Source organism: Poeciliopsis prolifica, unplaced genomic scaffold (genome assembly GCF_027474105.1).
Source record: "Poeciliopsis prolifica strain line A6 unplaced genomic scaffold, Auburn_PproV2 SCAFFOLD007, whole genome shotgun sequence".
Taxonomy (NCBI): Eukaryota; Metazoa; Chordata; class Actinopteri; order Cyprinodontiformes; family Poeciliidae; genus Poeciliopsis; species Poeciliopsis prolifica.
The window spans coordinates 2920130-2946232 of NW_026562382.1; the positions used below are offsets into that span (position 1 = coordinate 2920130).

At 40.6% G+C, this 26103-nt stretch overlaps 1 protein-coding gene across 2 annotated transcripts; it reads right to left on the bottom strand.

Annotated features, from left to right (window-relative positions):
- Positions 1-44: 44 nt before the first annotated feature.
- On the bottom strand, positions 45-23470 carry ints6 (integrator complex subunit 6). 2 transcript variants are annotated; one of them, XM_055032192.1, is made up of 18 exons: positions 23009-23470; positions 22757-22834; positions 20934-21083; positions 15284-15373; positions 14159-14342; positions 10819-10944; positions 10411-10562; positions 9486-9638; positions 7493-7625; positions 6473-6567; positions 6258-6368; positions 5946-6161; positions 5637-5763; positions 3956-4098; positions 3682-3868; positions 3161-3529; positions 2596-2689; positions 45-1540 (listed from the first exon to the last, which is right to left on the bottom strand). In XM_055032192.1, the coding sequence occupies exons 1-18, from the start codon at positions 23117-23119 to the stop codon at positions 1447-1449; spliced, it is 2613 nt and encodes an 870-aa protein (XP_054888167.1). In that variant the 5' UTR covers positions 23120-23470; the 3' UTR covers positions 45-1446. The 2 variants fall into 2 exon arrangements, with proteins under 2 accessions (XP_054888167.1, XP_054888168.1); XM_055032193.1 differs by lacking the exons at positions 20934-21083; positions 22757-22834; positions 23009-23470 and adding an exon at positions 16481-16629.
- Between the last annotated feature and the right edge of the window lie 2633 nt (positions 23471-26103).

Consider the following 26103-nt stretch of genomic DNA (forward strand, 5'->3'; position numbering starts at 1 on the left):
GCATTTATCATTTACACTAATAAACAAAAAGAAACCTCAAGGAGTCACACATTTATGGAACACTTTATTTACATGGCCCTTCACAGTGTAAAATAGAAACTTTATTTATGGAAATACTTACAAAAAGGCCATTTTATTTTCACTGAACATTTCTTTTTTCTTTTAAATAGTACTCTAGGGTTATTTACATCTTTACAGTGTATTCAAAATACTCTTTTGGTAGCGGCCTCTTCACACATAAAAGACAAGTATGGCAGATTTTGGTCCCTATCCGGGGAGGTTTGCAGAGGAAGAGGGGAGCCACGGCATTCGGAAAACAACTTTTGACCTCTGGACCCAAAACGAGGGTTTGTTTGTGTACATTTGAGAACGCCGAATACAGATTCCCATTCTTTCTCAGAAATTGCAACAACAACAACAAAAAAAATTTAGTCTTTTAAATTACATTAAATAATAATTCTCAAATTTACACAAGTGCAATTGCGATGACGTGACAAGAAGTTGGTTTCAGATCCGTGGCAGAGAGAGGGGGATAGTTGATGGGGGTTTGTTCAGTAATTTGGCAGCAACCAAGACCCCACTTCATCATCGCTTCCAGCAGACCACAGCTCACGTTGCATATCAGCCCTTTTGGGGCTTAAATAAATAGGTGGGGGAGGGGCACTCAATGTTATTGCTGACGCTGATGCATTAATGACGGTTCCTGAGCTTTTTGTCCCTCTTTGCATGACCTTCCTTTGCATTTAGTGTGCTGTTAACTCTGCTTCGCAGAACAAACCTTTCTAGGTTTAAAGGATTCTTAAAAACCGCCGACTTTGTCCGACACCTAAATCATTACGCCGATAATATTAATCGACTGCGGTGACCTTGAAATCAAATTCCGTCTGTTCGAGAGCCGAGTAGCAGAGTGCTCTGGTCGGTGGAGTGTAGAAATTCGATTGGGGCAAATCGGTTTTTGTCTCATCACCCCCTCGCAATCAGAAATGTGAGAGACTAATACCTACTACGGTGCGGTGGGGGAGGAGTATGGAAAAAAAATTAAGGTGGAAGGGGCAAAAAAAAAACATCTTCACTGGATCCCTTTAGACCCTGAGATATCTGGAAACACGCAACACTCAGACTGAACTCCGTCCGCCACATCTTCACAGGGAAAAAAACCCCTCAAAACGACTGAACATTACAGTCATCATTATCATATCCTCCCTAGGAAAAAAAAAAAAAAAAAAGTCTTCACCCCGTTCATGAGATGCGGTCGCTCCCGTCTCGATACCCGGCCCTGTAGATTAAATGTGGGATCTCTCGGTATTCCAGATCCCGGACTCCGTTGCGTCTCGTCTTTGGGTCTTGGTTGAGGTGGAGGGGAGTGGTTGTTTCCACGGGGATGCGAAGGGTTACGGGGTTTATTATTATTGTTATTATTATTAGTCTGTGCAGTTTGAGTTGGTCTCAGAGCATGTCCACGTGGTTCATGGTGTTGGATCGGTTGTGGATTTCATAGAGGAAGTTTTCCAGCTGCTCGATGAGAACTCTCTTCTTAAACCTTTGACGATGGGGAAAAAAAAAAAAACATTTTAAAGTTTGTATTTTCAACATCATTTAAATCTACTGAAAGCCAAGCTAGATGTTTTTATTGGAGTTTTTTTGTTAACTTTGCCGAACTTATTACTGAGGTTTTTATTTAGTAAGACGGTTGCAATGGATTTTATTTAAGAGCGAAGGAGTTAGGGGGGCTAATTACAAATGCAACCCAACACTTTTCAGTTTATCTATTGAATAAAAAGCTCTTTTAAGATCATGTATATTTTTTTTTCATTTGTCTTTGTCATAAAACCCTCAAAGCACATTAAATGTAGAAGTTGCAGCGTGATATGATGTCTAAGGAGCGCACATACTTTTGCAAGGTATTATGATTATCTATTTGTTTCTATGCAGTAAAACATGGATATATCAAAAGTGTTCAAAAAAACAAGAATGTGCAGGGGAAACCTAGACCCAGAAGGGCCACTTTATTAGGTACACTTTATTGATAATAAAGGCTCCTGCAGATTTGTCAGCTGAACTTCATTTCCCTCGGTCCAGCGCATCCCTTAAGTCAGGGGTGTCAAACTCCAGTCCTCAAGGGCCACTGCCCTGCAACGTTTAGATGTGCCTCTGCTGCACCACTCCTATTAGCAAGGCTGTGGAGAACTAATCCACACAATAAGGAGGTAATTAAGCCATTTCATTCATGTGTTTTGTACCTGTGGCACATCTAAAAACTGCAGGACAGCCGCCCTTGAGGACTGGAGTTTTGACAGTCCTCTGTGCCTTAAGTGATCCAACTGGATCCAGTGGTTGCGCAGACATGAACTGCCATGCTATGTTCAGAATCACTTCAATCGCCTTTCTGATGCTCAGTATGGTCTCCAGCAAATTGTCTGAACCACGTCTCGATGACTAAAAGCTCAGAGCAGCTGTGTTGCGTTTCCTCTATAGTTGGAGTTAATGAGAATATGAAGTGGCCGATGAGTGCAGGTGGTTTAATGTTGGTAAAAGAATCTACTTAATAGTTCTATTTATTACTCTGGGATGCGAGAAGAAGTGCAGCTCTGCTACCTGGCGGCCTCTTTGATGATGTTTTGGAGGAAAATGAGTCGAGTGTCCAACGTTCCCTGGATCTGCTTCAAGAGGAGGAAGATCTTCTCGTAGTCTGAAACACAAGAAAGGCAAAGATCCTTCAACCTAACTCCTTAATGACAAAATTTTAATCCTGTTACTCATTGAATAGTGATTTAAGTCATGCTCAACAAGAAAATATCTGCTTCGATTAGCGTTTCTCAACGGGGGTGGTCAGAGGATGGCAGGGGGCGCTGGCGGGCATTTTTTACAAATGGGGAGCGCTGCGACTCCGTTGGGGGGCGTTTGCTCGAAGGTAAACTTTACTTCTTAAAAGCACAGCAATACCAGTTTAGACTTTGAGCTAAAACGGTGTTGTATAACATTAAAACATGTTTGGCTGCAACTGTGTCGATGGCAGCTGCTCTTCTCTTCAGTCTTTGTACACAGCTTGACAAAAACGGTAATTCGGCATTTATTTCTACCACACATTTTCCTTACACTAAACTTTTTTAATAATAAGCTTGCGGTCTGTCGGCCACCATTTCTGCATGCATGTACGTACGTCTGCCAGGTTTTCTGATCTCTTTGGTGATTAGCACCCTCAGCTCGTTGTTGACCTTCGTCGTCTCGCCGTGAATGTGCTTCTTCAGGGCGGCGGGCGACAGGAAGCGAGTCGTCTGGTCCTCCATCACCACCATCTCCACCCCTCCCTCGCCACCCGGCGGCTCGCACGACCCGGGCACCCCGTTCTCCTCCTCGTCCTTGTGCCGGAGAAGCTGCGGGTCGGCGGCGGAGTGGTTCTCCTGGAGGTCGGCGGGCCCTGACGGGTGATCCACGTCGGGGTCGGAGTTCGCGTCGGGGCTGTAGTGGTTCTGATTCAGGTGGTTGATTATCAGCTCAGGTTCTGGTGCGCCGTCGTTCAAGTCCATATCTACGGGGAGGTTGGAGGGGGTGAGAGAGTTAGAAGATAGGATCACTTATTGATCAGGTTTAGCTGTGAGAAGAAAACACCGACGGAAAGCTGATCTGCTCGTCTATTTTCATCCGTCAGCAGCATTTCGAAGGAAAGACCGTGGATTTAACCTGTCGAGTGTCGTGGGCTGGCGGGCGGCGTCACAGGAGGCGTGTAGGCGCGGCCCAGACGCAGCAGAGGCGACATGCAGCGCCGTCTCTTGGGACCGCCACCTGGCATGTTGCTGCTCTCTCCCGGTCGCTTGCCCTTGTTCTGCGGGCCGGTCACAAACTCGTCCGCCTCGTCGATCATCATGCCCTGCAAGAGATCAGGTGGTTGCATTTTACCGCATCAAAGTACTCTTTCCTTCTATGTAAAGGTTGACATGAACAGGGCGTGGCGCACCTTCTTGTCCAGTTTGAAGGGGTTTCCAAATGTGTGCAAACGCTTGGGCTGTTCGGGATCTGCGTCTCGGAGTGGCTGGGGGGCAGATTTCAGGAAGTCTTGGTAGTTTCCCATCTGGGCGATCGGCACACTGTGGAGCTGGTCTGGAAACAACACCAGCAGAGGGAAAATTAAGTTTTTCAATTGAATTTTCAGTGTGTTTGCAGAAATCCTTTGAGAAATAGTCTAATGACCAATTTTCAGCTTGTCGGAAACTTATTTTTGAAGATGAATGCTACATACCCTACACCAGAGATTAACGGAATATTTTCCGTATTTAGTAATTTTTTTTTAAACGAGAACATTTGAAGCCTGTCCGTCATTTGACAGGTTACAATTCACACCCCTAACGGGTGCACACAGGCAGACATTATAGAGCTTACGCAAAGAGTTCATCAATAATAATCAATATTATTATTGATAATAATATTGATTATTATCAATAAGTAATAATAATAAAAAAAAATCCTTTCTTAATATCACCTCATGGACACTGAGCTAAATGCATCTTTCTGACCGGGAGCTGACAGCGAGTTGAAGAGTTATGGATCGGATGTTTGGAGCGTCTGGTTCAGAAACGCATTCCAAACCTTTGGTTGAAACGGCGCCTTTAATTCCAGACTCCATTACATACAGAACAGAGAAAACTAAAGAGTTTTCAATGTTGAGCTAAGGCATTGATAGTCCAAACAGAGAAGCCGGCAGTTTATCTTGAGGAAATAAATAAAGGTGCAGAAGTTAATTAGACTGTAACATGCGCAGTCCGCTGCACAACCGATGCTGTCGTCAGCCTTTTCAAATCAGATGCTTCAAAACGAGCAGATAAAGTTGTTGGAAACATTGTTTATAGTTATGGTAAGGATATACATTCGCTAAAATAATACACTAATTCTTTATGTACAAATACACAAATTTGAACATACAAATTCAAAAATACTTTATTGATCCAAAAGGGAAATTAAATATTGCTGTAATTTTAAATATTGCATTAATTTTGTAGTTTTAAATACCAATAAGAGACCACTTGAGACAGTGTGGCTGAAGAAAAGAGAAAAATTATGTATAATTTTATTTTACCAGGGTTCTGCAGGATTCACCATCTCAAATTTAAAACTTTTAAAGAACACTATGAATGAAATTTAATACCTGCTTAATGACAGAAATGTGCAAAAGAAAATTGCAATATATTATATTGCATTGCTAAGCTTTATTTGCAGAAAATGCACATAGCGTTGTACGGGTTGGCATCAGAAATGATTCAGTGTCAAAGACACATCGTGCAGTCAGCTGATGACGGAATCATTTACCTCCGACGGATGCAAAAAAAGCTACCTTGCTAGAAAGGCCACCGCAGCTAGTTAAACTCAAGAGAATGCAATGAAGATGTCTGTGTGTGACTCAAACGTCTGGCTGAGAAAAATATATCACACAGAATATACAAGATTAAATACAACTGTGATTAACAAATATAAGGCCAACTCTAATGAATTTAAACATCTTAAGAATGTGTGAACACCCTGATTATAGTTCTTGAAGAGAAATTCATCTGGCGAAATCTTTACGAAAAGAGAAGACTGGAGAAAAGAAGTTCAGATCGGTGCATTTACAGTAACATGAAGTCCCGTCTCCATAGACGACCTACCGGAGTCCTGCCCTCGTAAGGTGCAGACGGTGGTGTTGAGCAGGTTCCTCCTCATTCGGCTGAGCTGATCGAGCAAGTGGCTGCGTGGGATGTCATAGGGATTTCTAAAGCTCTGAGGCTTCAGAGCCTGAGGAGGAGCAAGGTAAGAAAGAATGGAAGAAAGATGTTAAAGTGAAAAACAAAAAAAAACTGAAAAATGCTATCTGGTCTCCTAGCAAAAGTAGGGAGGACACTCAGGGACGTGAGGAGAATCACAAAGGATGTTGAAAACAAAAACAGCCCAGGTGCATTTTATCCATTTTTTCTTACTTTGTTGAGCAGTGCCAAGTGGAAGCCCTGAAACTCTTTGGGGTTGAGCTCCAGAGGTAGAGTGGGAGCCTCTCCAGTCAGACTCTGAAGCTGCTGGATGAAGTCCCGCCTCTGCGCCAGAGAGATGCCGCCGCCCCTCCATCGCACCTTGATGCCAGGCTCCGGAGTGGGTTTCTTCCCGATTGAGGCGATCAGGCGGTCGTACTCGATTTTTGTCTGGCAACGTGGAAAAAAGAAGTTTTTTTTTTGTACTTTTAACAAAGTCATTGCAAAGGAATAACAGAGGAATGTAAGGTTCCTGAGTCGTCAAACCTGCTGACTGAGCTTCTTCAGGTAGGACACGACGCTGTAGCTCAGACCGTACTCCATGTTCTCAGCCAGGAGGTTCGGCGCGCCCATTATCCTCAGTGCCTTTTTGAGGGACTGAGGGAAGAATGGAGGAAGAGAAAGAACGACAAGGGAACATTATTTATTTATTTTGTTTAGAAAAATGAAGTAATAATTCAGATTGGGCCGAATCGACTTACCCCTATGTAATAAGGAGGCATGGTCTTCAAGTAGTTCTCGAAGGACTGCCGCCATTTCAGAGTGGGCTTGAACTTGTGCACTTTAATCAAGTCGTCTGCGAGAAGTACATCAAAACAATGTTACACACATAAAATACCATTGTTGTTACTATTTCACAACCCTATAATCCCACAATTGATTTTTTAAACTTGATCAAAATGGATTAAATACATTTTCTAACTGGTCTTTTTAAATAAAGCGGCCAAAGCGCTCAGACTCATCATGGGAATGAATATCTTATGCATTTTATGTCTCTAATTGCACATAAAAAAAAAAAAAACATTCCCAACTAAAAATCGGGAATAGCTGCATAAACAAAAACAAAAAATTTTTTACTAACAATTGCATATTCATCATTGACATTTTCTTCTAATCTTCACATACACTCAGTAATTATCCTGCCTTGTCTTCTCACAAACCAGTTTCCAGGAGTATTAGTCGTTAATGAATTAACTGAAGGTTTATTTGCATCTTTTCAGGCATTTCTAATATTGTACAAGACATGCTGAAGCTGTTAAATGAAAAATCTGATGAATTTATTTAGTTGCAGCCGTAGATTAGAGAAAGAAATATTACCCATGCCTTTGAATAAAGTGCTCTTATAATTTGTTATAAGTATCTACAATAGGAAAACTGTTGTAATGTTTAAGGAGAAATTGTTTTAATCTTATTTTTATGTTTTGATATAAAGAAAAGCATAAAAAAAACAATTCAAATAGATGACTGCTACATTTTTTCATATGACATGTTGATAAATCCACAGTTTCTAACGACAAGGAAAATGACTTGTATGTTTTGGGTCATTTTGTTGGGGAAATTAAATGTGTTTACTCCATAAAAAACTGAAGCAATAGCTAAACTCTGCATTTTTCTATTACATCTATTTTTAAAACTTTAGAAATTGTCCAGAGTTCCACATTGGAAATTTCTCGAGGTGAAAATGAAAACCCCGGAGGGCAACGCGTGGAGCCGCGTCTTACCCAGAAGTGGCAGGACGACAGGGTAGTTGTAGGGCATTACAAACAGGTTGACGCAGTTGAGAGCTGTGCTGGCCTTTAGATAACCAAATGGTTGACCCAGGTCACTGTACTTGGCACTGTTGCTTACAAACACCTACAAAAAGCAAACAGAAACCAACCAATAAATCAGGAGTGACATTTGAACTCGAATCGGCAAACAAAATGCTGAAGCACAAACGGATATTAGTTGGTAAATTGCTCGAATAAGTCTAAATATATAGTGATTAAAACGCCAGGACGTCTGCAGGCGAGATATAAATGTCTACACGCAACTTAAACGCATTAGGATTAAAAGAAAAGGTTGCTGTCTCTTTAAAAGGAGTCCTATTTAAAAATGTTTGTTTCAGCAAAATCCTGGAAGAAAGTCAATGTGGGTCAACAGGACTGGAGTCTGGAGATGGAACATCTGGCTCGAAACTATTCACACCAGGAAAAGAAATTTAAATAATCAGATTTTCTTTTTTTTTAATCCAATCCTCCATGTCTGCTTAAGCTCACTTCCTCCCAACGTTTATTTTTCGGTCCATTTAAATTGAGTCAACAGCAGAGCCAGAGAGAGGCTTCTGCGAATAAATGTGGCGGTTTAGCAAAACTGCTCAATATTTTCCAAAGCAGTTTATGAACAGGTGTGCTGACAGGCAGGTTACAAACAACAAACAAACAATCTGGCTTTTCCCCGTGTGTGAGGGGTGTGTGTCAGTCTCCGGCTGCCGCAGTTTCTCATCTCTGCCTTCTGTCCTCAGCAGACTCATCCGACAGTTTTTACGCCCTCGGCGTCGCGCAGATCGTGACGTTGAGAGAGAAAATGATGCGACACACTGGTCATTTCCACATGAAGCCGCAACGTTCAGGATGATCTATTCAGATTTTATGTGATAGGCCAACACAAAGTAGAGTGTCATTTTTCAGAATAATAAATGTTATCAAAATGTTTTACAACACACAAGAAGTGTTGTTAAAACAGGAGACCTTCACAATCCAAAGAGCCATTTTTTTTGGCCTTCAATTTAGCTAGAACAAATTTGTTTCAAGTCACAAAAGCAACGCGACTCTGAAACAAAAAAAAGATTATTTTTGCAGTTTAGAATATAAAAATTCGGTTTAAAATTTTTAATAAAAGCGTTTTTGTTCTTAGGTTTTATACGTTTTCTTTAATTGGACATTTCAAGTTAATAGATAATTACATTTTAAAAATGCATGATTTTTTTTTCCAAAAAACCTTTTTGTGTGACGGAGAAATCTCTGGGTAGCAGAGACAATATTTCGCGGAAACACGTTATCAGCTGCTAATCCACCACGTCCGCTTTTTCTGACCCTCTTTAAACGTCACGACAAGCTACATTGACAATAAAAAAAACATGTTTTAAGGAGAACTAAGAGACAATACCCATTCTGTATTTGGAAGAAATGTTCTCATTTATGCGCAGAGCCGTGCTAAATCCACCGGTTGGCAAAAACTCTTGTAGTGATCGTAGTGAATTCCTCCCCCTCCATTCCTCAGGGAATGAGTGTTTCTGCAGATAGCTTTACCCACACAGTAACTCTTGAGAGGATGCTTCAGTTTGTTGGCCTGACAGATAACAACAGCCGACAGCAAACTGAGCTCAGACCAAGTTTCCTCCTCAAATTCCTTCACTTTCATAATGTCCAGTTGGACCAGTCACAGCCTGTCATTATCCAGTGTTTTGGTAGGAGTTGTGGAAAAACAAACAGCAACAGCCAACCTTTCAGACGGCGCTCTCACACACACACACACTCTGTCACTGATCAGCTGAAATGAAGTCTGAAACGTCTCACAAAGAACAACTTCTAGCCATTCAGTTTCCTGTTTTAAGCAAATTTTTATCTGGACTTAAATGAGATTTAAATCCTTAAATGAAAGATTCCCAGCGGCCTCGTAGCGTTCCTAGAAAGATAAGACTCTCCTCTCGGAGTGCAGCCCTCTGGAACGTACCTGCCAGCAGGTGTGAGGGGATTTCCTCTCCAGAATGTACTGCGTGAGCGGCGAAGGCTCCAGCTCGTACTTGTCGAAGGGCACCTTGTCGATCACCATGGGCTCGGCGTCCACACAGGAGAACCGGACCTGAGGGTGGGCTGAGCGGGGCGGCTGTCGCATGACAGACGACAGATTATTAGTATTATTTATTTGCATGAATAAAAACGCCACACACTTTTACCTTTTTAAGGAATATTTAATCTATTGCTTAAATTTGGATGTCAGCAACTACGGAAAAGTATTGTACAACTTTCCCACCACTGATAAACAAGTGACAGTTTCTACCTTCCACCTGGAGAAAAGTATTCACGCCCTTTGGACCTTTCCACATTTTGTCACTACCACAAAATTCTGTGTATTTTTTATAAAATTTTAAGCAACACAAAATAGTAAGTGAAGTGGTAGTAGTAGTAGAGATAAAATTTGAAAGTGGCACGATTTAAAATCAATGCTTGATTCAGTTTAATGCTTTTAACTTCCATCTTTATTATTATTATTATTATTATTAAAGATGCAAATGTTTTGGGGTTTGCTTCAATTAACTTTAGACATCTAGAGATGGAAGTCATTAACGGTACCTTTTAATTGTTTTTGTTTTTTAATCTAGTAAAGTAAAGGAAGCTGCATACAAATGACTCACTTTTAAATTTCTATTAGAAAAGAGCCTATAAAACATTCTTGTATCATGATAATACACCACTTCTTGTTCCATCCAATCAAATCCCAGGAAAAATCATTGATGTTTAACAGAGCATCACATAAAGCTTAAGAGGTATGGATATTTTATGCTGAAGAAGTATGCATAAATAAGTGAAAATCATGTTTTAGTGGAGGGAGGAAAAATCTACATACTGTGTTTTGTGTTTCTAAAATAATCTCTTACTAGTGTTGGAGAGTTCTGGTCTGGCCAGAAGGCCTCAGGGATGGGCCAGTGACCGATGGGGACGCCGGTTTTAGGGTTGGGTCGTACGTAGATGAGCTTGTGACAGCAGTGCCAAGGCTGCAGACCGGACTTCAGCGCCTCGGCTGGAGCGTCTGCTCAGAAACGGAGAGAAAAAGGTTCATCCGTCAGCAAACCCAGGAGGCAGGAAGGTTTTTGGAAGAACAGTTCTGATATGCGTGTTAGCGGTTAACCACAAAGGTGGGAGGTTTGTCCTAATAAATTCAGCTCAGCGGATTATAAAAGGTGAGTGGGAGAAGGTAGAAAAGCTTCTTGCTTCATCAAACAAACACAGATATCAAACTGTTTTGTCGGAAATAGATTACACCGAAAAAGAAGAGCCTCTCGTACCTTCTAGCGGAGGGGGGTCAGGGCCGGTCTTTTCGAAGTTTATCACCACGCCGCTTTGAATTTTCTGCACCAGAGACTCCAAACACTGATTCAACATGCGCTGGGAAAAAACGCTGTAGGAACGGCCTGCAACACACAGAACATACAGGTTAGCCTCAACTCCAGGTGCGTGAAAAAGTTGAAAGTCAAACTATGAAGGCTCAAACACTACATTTCAGCTAGCTTGATTAAGGCTAACACAATATTTAGTCTGCTTTTTTTTTGTCATTTGTAGGTTCCCTTTCAGCTAAACATAGAACTACACAAAGTGCACGCAAGACAACAACATCCATTACTAACCCATAAAAAACATCAATGTGAAGCAAGATCAATCTGTTGCTTTCCAGCAATAACCAAAGATTATTGCTGGAAAGTTTCTTGAAGCTATTAGTCGGACGGTTCTTGAACTTTTCCCAGTGCCATCCCAGTAAATGTTTCTCCAGCTACCAGCATACCGACAGAAACGGAAATCAAACTTCTTCACCATCTTGTAATTCAAGGTCATCACACCTTGACAAATACATACCAGCTCACGCCTAATTACACAACATCAGCACTTGTTCCTGGTTCACCGCTTCGTTACACAAAACGGGCTCTTCAGATTTTCTCCACTTCACTTCTCTTTGGAAGAGTTTTTGTTTGAAGCAAATAACAATCATGCCTATATTTTAGCTATTTGTTAGCCCAGCAACATAAACGATGGACTGATGTCTAACTTGGCAAACTCGACTGTTGCTGAACTGTGAGATGCTGCGAGACAGGCCAGGGTGTGTTTCTATTTAAGTTTTGAAAAATACTCGAACTTTGATGTGGCTAAGCAAATCGCTGTCATCCTATCGCAAAAACATACATTTTCTTCTTTAAGGATCTTTAGGATCAACCTTTGACAGCCACGTGTTTTTCCAATAGGCGCGTTTCTATTAAGCACATTTATTTTCATAAAATTTTGCAATTTTATGGCTAATGGGAAAGCAGTTCGCGGCTGCTATTTAGACCTTTGTAGACGTAAATCGGTGCCGATTTATCAGTGCACTCCTAGAGTGTACGGACGAATTGATGCTGTGATAAGCTTTGAATGTGTAATAAACCATTTTTCACATCAGTTTTCTCACAAGGCCACAATTCAGACAAGAGTGATCAATCAAAGTTGACCTTCTCATCAGTTAAAGCCTCTCTCTTCACCTGTAGTGACCCTCCTGTGGACCCGTTCACTTCCCCTTTCACTCGCCTGTGGCTTTGTGTCAGCTCTGCCATCAGCAGTAACGGGCAGGCGGCATGAGCGGCGCGCGGCGTCGCCGACAATGGAGCCGTGTCATGTTCTGCATTCAGAGCGCTGCGGAACCCCCCAGCTTTCTCTCTCTCTCTCTCTGACTGTGCATGGGTCATCTTAAGACGGCCGCCAGCATCGTTTCTGGTGTGTTCCTCCCGCCAGCTGGAGGAACAAACCCACCTCTATGGAGCAGCTGCCATGCGGGCAGAGCTGCGGTGGAAGAGTCGTCCTCTCCTGAATCACCAGTTCAACAAAGCACTTTCTTACTGCTCTGCCACTGCCTCGACGGTTTGAGGTTGAGGAACTGAAGACATACAATGTTTGAGCAGAGTTTATATCCCCCCTCGGGCAAAGTTGTAAACACAGCAGTTGCATGTTGAGCAAAATGGTATTGAGAGGAAGCCCAGGGATCTCCCTAACTAGAGGAGAAGACGGCTGCCAAGACGAATCGTTTTCTCCATCTTCAAAAAAACAAAACGCAAAAAAAAAGGCCTAGTATATTTTACCCTTTTCTTGTTTGGCATTGACAGATGATTCATCTGTTGTGCAGCAGAATGTGTTTAACAAACAGCTATTTTGATGTACTGTTATAAATAGTTGGAGCCTCTGCTGTGCAGCTCGGTCTCACTTCTCTTCACCGAATTGCTCCTTCAAAGCAGTTACATTAAGCTGAGCGGCGCGACGTAAAAGCCGCTCTGGCAACAACCAAAACTACAAACAGTTTCATTCCTGATTTAACGTTCTTTCTAAACTCAGTTGAAATCGGAGCCGTCCCGGGAGAACTAATCCCCGTAATCAAAGACAGCGTTCAGTTGATAGAGCGCCAGGGAAGAAACAAGAGCGCAATAAACTGGTATTAAAATTAATATTACACAAAGATAAGCATAGACTAAATTTGTTCAGGGTTTCACAGTTTCTATATCAAGAGTCAATGTTTCTTTTGAGGGAATGTGGGTGTTTTAAAACTATTTTTAAAAAATGGTTTTAAATGGTTAAACCATTTTAAAATGCTAAAAAATTTCAAATACTAAAAAAAAGGCTATGAATGTACGCATTATTATGCAAGTGCTGTTTTCTCAGATTTTCTTAAATGATCAATGCAAATGATGGTCAGTGTAATTCTCAAGTCATGAACTAATACAGTATAAATCAAATTCCCCATCAGAACAGTATTTATTTCTTTTTTCAAAAATAAAAAGCTGATTGCACAGTTCCAAACTATTATACACAGCAGTATGAAATGACCCAAACTCTTTAGATTTAAACTGAAAACTACACATAATTTTCTAATTGTTCTCAACCTCTTTGTTGATCTATCAAATCCTATTAAAACACGTTGAAGTTTGTGGTCTTGCCATGACAGAATGGAGATAACTTCAAGGTGAATGAACACTTTGCAAGGTACTGTGGAGACGGATGAATGTTCAGCAACAGGATAAGGAATAAAGTGAGGACAAAGTGAGGACAGACAAATATTTATACAAATAGTCTTCTCTATAATTGTTCAGATTTGGACAAATATTTAAGTTTTATCGATTTCTTTTCCAGACTGCATACAGATGCTAAAGCCGTGCAAACATATTTCATGCTGTATGGAAATAAAAAAATACAAAAGGAGATTTACATTTTGATGTATAAAATAAACAATAAAAGCCTATTTAATATTTTTAAAACGTTCTTTGAAAGGCTTTCTATGGCTTGATCAACTTTATTAACATTCTCACCGGTGACCTCTGGGTTATTTTAGGGGCCTTGGGAGTGATTTATCGTTGCGCTATCATTGTGTCTGGAAGCGCGGAAGAGAAATAGCACAACACAAACTGAGGTCATTTGTCAAAACACTCCCATAATGCATCTGAAACAGCAGCTTTCAGAAAATCTCCTGCTCCTCTTGAACACAATCGTCTCTGAGTCACCGCCTCAACAAAACTCGCCCAGCAAGCAAGCAAGCTAGTTTTTAATGAGCAAGCTCAGCAGATGGATCCTTTAACCTGAGTAGAGGCATAGCTCGTGAATGAGAACTTCACCAACCTCCAGTGACCTCACACATGGGTGTGATGGGAGAATCGTCGGGCGGGACACCGGCCAGCGGCTCTGGCTCCACCGAGGCGTTGCCGGGGATACGCAACACCAGGGCAAACAGTCGCTGGTCCCAGCGAAAAGGCTCCTTGGTCAGCTCGCTCCCTGGCAGAGGGGTGGTCAGAGGCAGGTGGAGCTGGAGAGGCGAGGACAGGACAACACGCTGAGATCCAAGACACGAGACATTCCCCTGTGTGTTTTAGTGTTTTATTTTAATAATGAGGACAGATTTCAGCATTTCTACTTGCTGATGAGGAATGTCAAGGTCAGCTTTGAAACTGAAAGAGTCGTGGAACCGCTGAAGGCCTCTTTGCTGATTTATGCAATTATCAAAACAAAGATGAAGAAAAATTAAGTACATTTCTAATTCCTTATACAAACAGAGGATCTGACATCCAAACTACTACCATCAGGTGCATGACAACTACTCTTTGCCACACACAACTCGAAAATGTACCACTTCTCACACCGGCTCCTTCAAAGCAGTTACATTAGGTATTACTATAATCACAGGATTCACATTTAATTATATTTTTATATCATTTTGGTTTTTTTAGTGGAAAAAAAATCAGCTAAATTATCTTACTCATTCATGTTGTTGATATTTCTCATGATTAAAATGTTCCTCATGCCAATAAGCAAAAATAACCACCCACCTCTATTTGCAAGTTCAATCCTGTTCTTGCTTATAATTTAATGTTTGCCACTTTTGAACACGAAAGGCAACGACAACACGATCATCTCGGACATACATCGCTGTGACTATTTTCTTTACAATTTGCAAGAGAGCTAAAAAATTTAGAGGTACAATTTAAGAAAATAACCTTCATCTGTGTGAAATTATTTTGAAGATGCCTGATGAATAAATTTGCTACTTTGTTTGAAAATCTATTAAGAAGGTAATGATGTAGAAAAAGAACTACAGAGAAGTTCCACATTTTGAGCACCGGCTCTTTTTTTTAATCCATTTTAAAAATCCAAAAGTTGAATTATTTCCCATTCATTTTACAACAGAGACCGCATGTTAATTCCTGCCTCCAAGATTCTCTCAGATGCCGATTAAAGGCGTCCACTGACCTCGTCTTGCACGCCGCTGCCGCCGGTCAACTTGTTGCCATCGCTGATTGCAATTATGATGGCAGGTTCGAGGAAGAAAGGATTCCTTCCCTGTAACAAGAACAGATGCAGGAAAATCCTTAAAAAGAGCGGGAAGAAAAGTACTGATAAGTAGCATGACTTGACATCTACAGCGCCTCGCAAAGGTTCGTTACAATCACAAACCTCTATGAATTTTACTACCACTTTGTGACACAAAGCAGAGCTCAACTATAAAGTGGGAAGGAAACGCTTAGGTTTTTTTTATTTCACTTGTTAAAGATGAAAATCCAAAGATTTTGACAGGTGTTTGTATCCAGTGTGATGCCCCTAAATTAAGTTCAGAGTAGCCAGAAGTCACATAATCAGTAGTTCGTAGTTGACGAGAAGATGGATGGAGCTAAATACAGAGAGATCCTGGAACAAAAGCTGCTCATTACTATAAACCAAGGCGAACACACAACGAGAACAAGTGAAAAAACAACGAGAACTACAAGAGAATGGTTTAGATCAAGGCATTCAAAGTCTAGACTAAAAATTTATTGAGAATTTTTGACAAGATTGAAAAAATGATGGTGACAAATACTCAAGAAATCTGACTGAGCTTGCAAAAAAAAAAAACCCTCCAGTCTCTAGATTAAAAGTGCACCTATCGCAGTTTTCTAGCCGATCTTTAAAAAGCCTGACCTGGCGATTCTGGTCACAGCCGACTTTTTTTTTTGTCTGAAAAGCCAGACAAAAAATATATGACAAAGTCGGCAACAGTTAACCATTGCCGGAGTTACTCAAGAGATCAATTTAATGATATTAAGTTAACCTTTACTGAAGCTGATGTAGTTTAATCTGAGTCTGAATTGCATTTCGCTGCATCTCCATTTCACGTCTCCTCCATCCTCATTTCAAAATGACAGCGTATTGAAAGCTCTTTTCTGCTAGATCCATAAGGACTGCACTGTCCTGCACTCCATACAGAGCAGGACTGCACTTATCACTGCACATCAGCCTTACGGGATCTCCGCCGGGGCCTCGGGATCACTCGGCGAGTTAACGGCATGAAACCCTCAATGCAGCCTGACAGGTTCTGTCAGCAAACAGCAGAGGCGGCGGCTCGCTGCAGCCGCACGGACTTCACAAAGGCCGTCCTGTACCGCCGATTATTAATGGAAGCGGACTCTCTACCTGTGTGCCGCGTTGACCGCTGAATGACGGATCTGTCTGTGTAACCCAAAGCAAACAGAGACGACCAAAATCTGCTCTTCTGGAGGTATCCATGACAACCTAGTTATTTCTCCGTTTCTGCCCCCCCCCCCCAAACTTCTTTCATAATGGGAACTTTCTTGGCATGATAATGAGTCAGCAAATGGGTCTAAATGGCCAAATGATTTTTGATTTCAATCGTGTCACATCTGCTCCCTGGGCTTTAATAGCTGCTGGGGTGTTTTTTCTGTTTAGATCATAATGGGCCTCAATAAACTCAGAACAGAACAAGAGCTTGGATTCCCCCTCCTTCTCCTGCTGCTGCAGCTGCTGCTGCTTCAATGTTTGCTTATGCAAAACATTTTTTTACATTTACTGGTTATTAGCAGGTATAAATGAGTTCATACAGATAACAGATTTTTATTAGATACTGATAAAAAACAAACAAACAAACAAAAAAAGCATTGGCTTAATAATTAGGTAAGAACCAGACATCACTTTCACTGCGTCCCTTTCTGCTCTCTGATTGGCCCCTATATGGAAACTGATCAGTGTCAGGATTACCCGCTTTACCTCCTAAACCCCCTCTTCTTCTTCTCCCAGGGGTAGAGTCATCGCAGATGCCTGGCAACCTGGAGGACTCTTTGTTACTGCAGACAGAGTCACTCCAGAGCAATATTAACTCCCCCAATGACAAAGTCCCCTTTGTTATTGTGCTCTGGAGCTCTTTAAGGATCACTGAACATCTCACAACTTCAGGGAGTTTATGAACGTTCAGATTAAAAAAAAAAAAAAATATATATATATATATATATTTAAGAAAAACAAGGTGGAGCGAAAATGCTTGAAACACAAAGCTGACATCCATTTTGTTAGGCTTTGATTTACAGCTGAAGAAGAACAGAAATGATTGGCGTCAGAGTGCTGATGCAACATGTCAGCTTTGACTGCTCAAAGAAAAAAAAAAAAAAGATTCCCCTGATTCAGTCTCTGCTTGCGAAAAAGACTCATGTTCTACTCGCAGTGGCTTGCAGAAGGATTTATCCCCTTGAACACTTCCCTATGAACTTAACCTTCCTGTTATGTTTCTGATATACAGCGTAATGTTCCTGGGTCAATTTAACCCATGGAGTGTTTGATCATGCAATAGTGTCAGAAAACAAACAAAAAAAAAATCCAAAACCTTGTTGTACCTGATTTTTAACTCCAATACTAACCATTTCAATCAACATTTGATCCTTTATTTCTCACAAATAAAGGATCAATGACGACAATTTACTCATTAAACTACCCATAATCCTGTGTTGCCTCACTATCATATGTCTAAACAAATACAGTATTTTCTACACTATAAGGTGCACTGTCAATGAACCGGACTATAGGGTGCTTTAATACACTAGAGGGGGCTGTTTCACTCTACAACAATGTATAAGGCGCACTGTTGTTTTTTTTTTTTTCATCAAATTAAAGGGCTTTAAGTGCACCTTATAGTCTGGAAAATATGGTACCACATAACCAAGCACCTTCTCTTCCCTCTTCAGAACCGAAAGGCAAAAAAAAAATGGGGACAAATATCGGTTGTTGATACCGGCACCAGTTACAGATGCGTTAAAAAAAATGATTAATATCGATGCCGATGTTAGTGCTGCTACATCGTGCATCCCTGAACTGGACCATTGGTATTTCAGTCCAAATCAAGACCTTAATCCATCTGTAAAAAAATTCTGTCTCACCAACAAAATCCAAATAAATCACACTCCAATGTGATCGTAACATGAAAAAATATGAAAATTCAAAAGCAATGCATTCAAGTCTACGTTTAAACAAGATTTAAGCAGATTCTATATCTGAAACCTGCAGCTTGTCTTGCTCTCATTTAATCTTATACTAAAAGAATAAAATAAAAAAAGCTTTCCTAGAGGAAACTACTGTTAATGATTAAAAAAAAAGAAGATGATGAAAAATGCACTTCTACATTTACTAACACAATCAGTAACTATGCAGACCATAGAGGATAAACAGTGTACAAACTGACATACACTTATATCTGTGGGTGTTAAACAGACAAACCCAAGCAAGGTGAAGCTTCCCCCACTGCCTGGTTATAAAAAAGAAAATATTAGTGAATGATCTACCTTTTCAAAAATATGAAAAAGACCCCTCTTAGTACATCCGAGTGTAATTTCAGCCTCTTAATAAGCGACTTCTCTTTTAACAGACATAATAAAGTAATGGTGACTGCGGTGGCAGCGTGCCATCTGTTTAACAAATGACCTCCTTAAGTAGCAAAAAGGCAGAGAAGAGGGAGGCGGTTATTAAATTATAATTACACCAACCGGTCGTTAGAGGTCACCACGGACGGGTGCAGAACACTCTAACCCTGACCTTGGTTTCTACTGCTTGCGTTCACTGGGGGCGCGGGCTCGTGGGCCCGCACCCCGGCCAGAACGATATTCAAACTCCCGTGGAGTGTCTGATGTGTGGCGTACGTACAAACGAACTACACCAAGTGGAAGATTCCCTTGGGCTATAAACACAGGAAATGGTTCGGCTTCATCCTCAGCACTTATCTCCGTGAAGAAAAAACAAGATGTTAAAAAAAATAAAAAAATACTCTAACCTACTCCAACAGTCCAGATTTATGGGACTGGAACTGTATATGAAGCCGAGAACGGCTCGAAAAGTGAAGTTCAAGTTTTAAAGCTGGCCGTCGGACTGTAAAAATATTACATGGTGAGAGGTGTGCTGCTTTGCTGTTGTTCTCTCTAATGATGCCATCAAAGTAGAGCCTCTGTGATCTCTATGAAGCGCCGCCTGGCAAGTGTTGCGACGAAAGAAAACGTCGACGCGCGATTAAGGCAATCTGACAAGAAGGCAGAGGGGCTAAAGCTAAAAACTGTAAAATGCCTCCTTTACTTTGAGGAACTGCAACTCATCTTCGACGGGTGGTGTCAGCTGGCACCACCGGTTGAAGCTCAGGCTGCAGAGCTGAATGACTTCCAGATTTTGCTGGCTTGATGAGGGTTTGGGCTCGAAGCAGGGAGTCGAGTCCGCTCTCATGTTCCGACGTCTTAGAGACACATCTGTCACTTCCACTAGCGAGCCCGCAGTTATTTCTGCTTGAATTGTGGAGCTCTCCTTTGTGGATGAATACTTTATAATTATTTTATGGATTATTGTAAAAATAAATAAAATACTTCAGACTAAATGTGAAAACCCTGGAGGCTTCTTCCTGTTTTCAAATTAGTTGTTTCTTACTACTGTCACCACATGAGCTCTAATGAGTACTCTTACAAATTGGCATCATACTACATCTGACTTCATGACTGAATTACATGAGCATGTACTGCACTGATTTTAAGCTAATTGGGACGAATCAAATTCTACATAACTGTAGAAGAATATTGTGCTTTATAAATAGCCTGAGAAATATACATTAAAAAAATGGTACGAATGTTCTTTTACAAATAGATTAGAGCACAAATCCTCAGAAAAGCTTGCTTAAAACTCTGGATAAGCAGCTTAGAAAGTTCATCGACTTGAAAGTAAAACAAAACAAAAAAATCTTAATTTACCAGCCAGGAAAAGCAGTGTGTCTTTTTTTTTCCATGCAAGGTGTAGAATCATACAAAAATATTAATATAGCTCCGACTTATTTAACTGCAAATATTTTTTCCTCGCCCCACTGAGGACAGAGCCGCTGATGGACCCATCGCCTCTACGCTTGAAAAGTGGCACTGTGTTAAGTTTCAAAACATCACCTTGACTCCTTCAAGCTCACTTTGCCATCACTGTGACCAAACAGCCTGACCTTATCCTCCTGTGACCGTAATAAAGCGCTTTCCAGGAGACGTTCACGTGTGAAAATTTCAGCCAAAACTGAAAGCGTTTGGTTTTGGAGTCGGCGCTTCCCTTTGTGATCAGCGATGTGAAACACATTTCACTGCACCACTGGCGTTTAAGCAGGTTCCAGTTTATGACGGAGTTGGTTAATTCTGGTTTGTTCTTGAACTTTCTCCAAGATTACATGTAAGAAACTTGAACTCAACTGTTTCTTCCAAAAGGACAAGATCAGAAACACTGTTTTTTGTTTAAGAGTTCAAACTCAAGCTCCAATTCTTATTCTAAACAATTTGAAGATCTTTGTTGGGCCTTGACAAGAAGAACAGCTCCAAAGACTGATTAGGGGCTCCAAATGAAAATATAACACCTTATTAACGGTGAAAGAAACAGATTTTAAAAAAACAGAAGTTACTTTCCTTTCTCTGCAATTAAGCTGCTGTTGTGTTATTGGACTGTGAGTGTGTGGGTATGCGTGTTGTTGATGCTTGCACTATTGGGGTGAGGCTGTGGACTTGAGGGGGCATGAGCTGGTGAGTGGGCTTTTTGCAACATGAACTTTTGTTTCCTCTCTTTGTCTCCAGGGGCTACATACCTGGCCATAGTTGTCTATCCCAGTGACTAATCTATTGAGATTTAGTAAATCAAAGGCTGTCCTCAAGGACTGGCCAAATGTTGTGAGTCCGGTTGCTTGGAGGTTCCTCAGCTCTGTCATGAAAGTGGCGTGGCTCTCTTTCCATCCGGCCTTTGGAAACAAGCAAACAAAAAGATTGTTATTAACCCTTCGGACAAAGCCATCCAAATTAAATTCTCTATCAGGATATAAATAGTGTGTTTAACTCAGTGGTCTTTCCTCCTGTAGCATGAACGTCGCAAAAAAGGCGTGCCCCAAAGCACTGTATTAGGCTAGTTTTTTTTCTTCTTTTTTTCCTTCTGTAATTTCCAAAAAGGTTAATGATGCGTCTCCATCTCTATGCTGATGAAAAGAAATTGCACAAACAGTTGCCCCAATATTGGATTTCAGATTGACTGAGTAAAATAAACACGTTCACTCATCTTAAGAAAAAAGTAAAAAAAACACAAAAAACATTTCTTTTAGAGAAACAATTTTAAAGTAAAAAAAAAAAATTAAAACATTGCTGAAGCCTTCCTTTTACCTAGTACTGACTATATGACTACTTTTATAAGTGCTGTTTGCATTTATTTATTATTGTTATCAAATTCTTACTCACAGCTGCACTTTATACTCTAATTAAATGGGCTCCACTGTCCTCACACACTATTGCATTGGCATATTTTAATTTACAAATCAATAACTAGTTATCTACCACTATATTCAGTGAGCAAATAAGGTCTATACCTACAGATTTATCACATTTGGTGATTTGATTTAAGCAAAATATCACTTCCACTTACAAATAAATACAACAGCACCTAAAGTTAACACAATTTTAGGCACTTAATGTTTTATTGCTACTGTTTCCTGCTTTTATTTGATATTCTCGCTATATCCGTAATATAAATTGAATCATCTTAGAAACACGTCTCTTGAATATTAAACGATGTTTTAGCGATTAAACTGCATAGATAACCATCTTAATGCTGTTTTCATCCTGTAAATATGTTCCAGTATTTTTTCTTTCCGAGGCGAAACCACGAAAAGCCATTTCTGCTGTTAAACGGCTGCGCTTTTGCTTTTTTTTTTGTGTGTTTTTTTTTCTCCTTCTGCGGTTGCCTTCAGTCTTCTTGAGCCGTCCGTTGATCGCAGCAGATGGCCACTGACACCGAGGTTTTCCTTCTGGTCAAAAAAAATAAGTTGTTCCATTCCACTGTCGCAGCATGCTTGCTCAGGAGGTGGGATTGCAGAAAAGTCAATGCTCTCTTCAGATGGGTAACTTTTTTTTTTTTTTTTACAAACTGACATTCTGAAATTAATCAGTCTAAAATGCATCACATTTAAGATGAACTGTCATTAAACCTGATTTGTCTTTTCAACTGTATTGTTATGGCTTTGAATGTCTGTGAAACTGTGACAAAAGACATCTTAAGAAATGCATGTCAACAATACTTTGACAGCCCTACAGGTTGGTCCAAGCCGAGCAAATAACAAAGTCGCACAGTCTCCAGTGACAAAAAGTGGCAATTTCCTCTGAAACAAGTAAAGTAGGCTATGAGTCTATCACTCCCTCCTCTTCCTCCTCACTCCCCCCTCAGATATTACCTCGCTGTATAAATAACACCCAGAGTTCCTTGCTGCTCACACTGAAACAAAATGTCGGCCATGTTTTAAAAGGGGTATGAAAGCTCCTCCTGAAGATTTTTTTCTCCCTCTACACGACTGACACAGTGATCACAACGTGGTGAAGAGGTGGGGAGGACAGATGTAAAGCTGGACATGACCCGAAAGCAAATTTCTACCTTTATCCCGAACGGAGCGTCCTCGAAATTTACCAACATATACCGGTCCCCTCGGCTCGCCGGATCTCTCCCTCTGAGCTGTGGAAATAGTAGAAGAATTATGTTCGGTTAAACGAGAGATCAGCTTTGACAGGCGAGCTCTGCAACAGTACAACGACGATCTGAGCTGCGATTTCTGTTTTTCTTTTTTTTTTCTCCCCCCCCCTCGCTCGGGATCTCCCGATATATCAATGTGTCCCGTCGTTACAGTACCTTCATAAAAGTCTCAACAGCGCCTTTTGCTATGTCCAGATAGGTAGTGCCCAGATGGGTGCGCTGGTTCATTGAAGCGGACGTGTCTATCAGAAAAAGTAAAACGGGCATTGTGGTGGTAATGACGCGTTCTGCATGGACTTGGTGTCAGTACAACCGGCCAAAACGCAAAAAAAATCTTTTGTTCTCCTGCCGCCTGTCTCACCTCTCAGCTAGCTAGCTAGCTAGCTGGCTGGCTAACTGTCTGTCTCACACATTCTTTCAAAAAAGTGTAAGAATAGTGAGTGTAGAAGCCCATTCCGGGAAAACTAAGCCTAAAACCTGGCACCCTTGGGGCAAGTTATGGATGCACGAGGGATTTTGATAATTTTGTATATATTTTGTAAATATTCCTAAGTTTCATAGTAACAAACTTTCCCTCTGAGTGAGTCCCTGCTTCTCCCTACACTGAATGCGATGTGCCTCTTCCACTGGTTTTAACTGAAGGTCCGCGCCTGACCCCGCCTCGTGAGCGCTCTTTCACAGTCACGTGGAGGCACACTCGCTCCTCATTGGCTGCCACCAGCCGCTCATTAACATATCCAAATAAGGCCAAAGCCTGGCTCCTGATGCGCATGCTTGAATGCTCGATAGGCAGGAATGCGAGGAAAACATTCTGTATTGCCTTTTAATGTTAAAGACCACCACATTCGCGGCGTTGCAAAGCCCTTCTCCATAGCGTCGCTGCGGCTATTTGACGTAATATCAGCCATCAGTGACCCGTGTTTACCCCGAGAGCAGATTACATAATCAGCATTTACTTCATCTTATGTTCGGGCGTGGGCCAATGTGAAAGACAACCCTTCAAGACTAAACGAGAGACAACTGATGACAAAGAGAACATTGTCAAACAACCATATTGTTCGCATGTTGGCGAACAAACAACTCCTTCAGCTCTCATGTGATAACCAGATAAAGACGATCAGACGGAAAGGTAAACAGGTTCATGTGAACAGATCCGGGGAAAGGGGATTGACATGCACACACACGCACTCCAGCTCTGATATATGTTTCCCCTCTGTCTTCAGCTTGCTAAATAATAAACCCCAACGTGTGTGTCTGTGCTATCTTTCTTCTTCTTCTTCTTCTGCTTTTTTTTTTTTTTTTTTTTTTTAGAAATAAACGACTGTTAATTGGTGTCAGACGTTGCACAATGTCTCGACAAAAATCAACCGAAATTGCTCCAGTTAATCTCCACATTGTTTGTGAGCCACTTTCAGAGCTGCGTGACACCAATAAGATGTGCGCAACAATGTACACAATGTAGCGCGGTGGAAAACTAATCACTTCCGCAAAACGAGCCGAAGCCATCCGGCGGCTCCGCGACGGCAAATAGAAGGAGGGACAGTTTCCTCCTGTCTGCTGTGACACTCAGGGACACACAGTCCGCCTTCCGGAGTGTCACTGGCAAGTTTTTCACATTAAAGCGATTTCCGTGGGGGCGTGAAGTCGCACAGCCCGACAATGTACTATAGCTAATAAAAGAAAACGACATAAATATAGATGTACAGATATAGTGTGTGACACTTAATTCATTAAAGGAGCCGTCATTTGAGAAATTAAATGAATTTTTCGAGTTGAAGAACCTGCTACGTGAAGAGTTACTTCTTTGCTAAAAATAAATAAATGTATAGCAATAATCTCATGATAATATTCTGAAGGTTAAGACTGCCTACAAACAGACAAACTCCAGAAATAGTTTCTTGCCATCTGTTCCGAGGTTGGGCTTTTATTTTGAAATCCCCGTCAGATTATGAGCGGAAGTATTGGCACTTCGTCACTTTTTTTTTCAGACCACCCGCTAGAACTATTTCTGTTTTTGCATTATGTAACATTGTTGGGTTAATGACAACTCTTAGTTGATTATTAGCTAATTAGCAAAGTTTTTGAAAAAATACTTGACAGTATTTTAGAGTTTTACTGCTCTTATTTTTCTTAACTAATTAATGAATTAAGTTCTGTACTTGGATGAGTTTGTGAAGTCCCAAAATAACCAAACATATTCTTCTTCCATTTTAATGTATTGCATGTAGTTGCTTATACAGAATGGACTAGTGATTTACAAAGCATTTTAAAAACACAATATTAGTGAATTCTTTGTGTTACCCTCATTAGTTATGTCAAGCTAATGTTTCGGGGTCGGTACATAGTGGAATATCTGAAAGGAAAACAAATGTTTTGGCACAATCAGCTGTCACTCTAGGCAAGTTAACATGCTTTGTTACAAACAACTTAACAAAAGGGGAGCATTTGGTCCAATTGGCCGAATTAGTTTTCACACACAACCTCCTAAAATGCAAAATAGTTTCACTTCTCTACAAATATGGTTGGGATGCTGTGACCCCTGTCGGTTTCTTCTAAGTGCGCGGAAATAACAGTTTCTAGATACCCAGTGGAAATTAGTTTTGAAAGGTTTTAGATATGATTTTACAGATATATAAATTTAAATCTTTGGACGTTTTGCTATTTTTGCGTATGTTTGTGTAAAACGTTCGACAGAGCTGATTGCGGAAAAACAAAACAAAACAAAAAAACAACCAAACAAAAAGAAAACCACTTGAATAAGTGTTGCTTCCTGTCACTCATGTTTCAGGCATGTAACCTGAATGTCTCTGCATCGGGTATGCAGTGACAATAAACTCTGACCCCTGCTGGAAACTTCAGTAAAGAAATCTGCAGATCAACCACTGAAAACACAAGTTAGTGACTGTAACAGTGATACAGAATTATTTGGACATAATAATAATAATAATAATAATAATAATAATAATAATAATATAATAATAATAATAATAATAATAATAATAATAATAATAATAATAAAGTATTTTAATGACACCAGTTTGATGTTTGTTTTATGATGCAAAGTTGTAGTGATAATATATATAATTTAATGTCTTGTGTTTTTTGCGAGTATTTACTTTTTATGAATTGTGTTTTGTTATTTCTGTCGTGGTGATTGTTACTTTTTGTGTCTTATTTTCGTAAGCACTTTAGGTCAGTTGCATTTCTGTAATGTAAATGCTTTACAAATTAAATTTGTTTAAATTGAATCA

What these genes read in the sequence shown, in the direction of transcription:
- ints6 (XM_055032192.1), bottom strand. Translation starts at nt 23,119, where the DNA reads ATGCCCGTTTTACTTTTTCTGATAGACACGTCCGCTTCAATGAACCAG. An exon ending in CTGTTGAGACTTTTATGAAG is followed by an intron (nt 22,835 to 23,008) that starts GTACTGTAACGA and finishes CTATTTCCACAG; the next exon opens with CTCAGAGGGAGAGATCCGGC. An exon ending in ACCAGAACTCTCCAACACTA is followed by an intron (nt 9,639 to 10,410) that starts GTAAGAGATTAT and finishes GTCATGCGACAG; the next exon opens with CCGCCCCGCTCAGCCCACCC.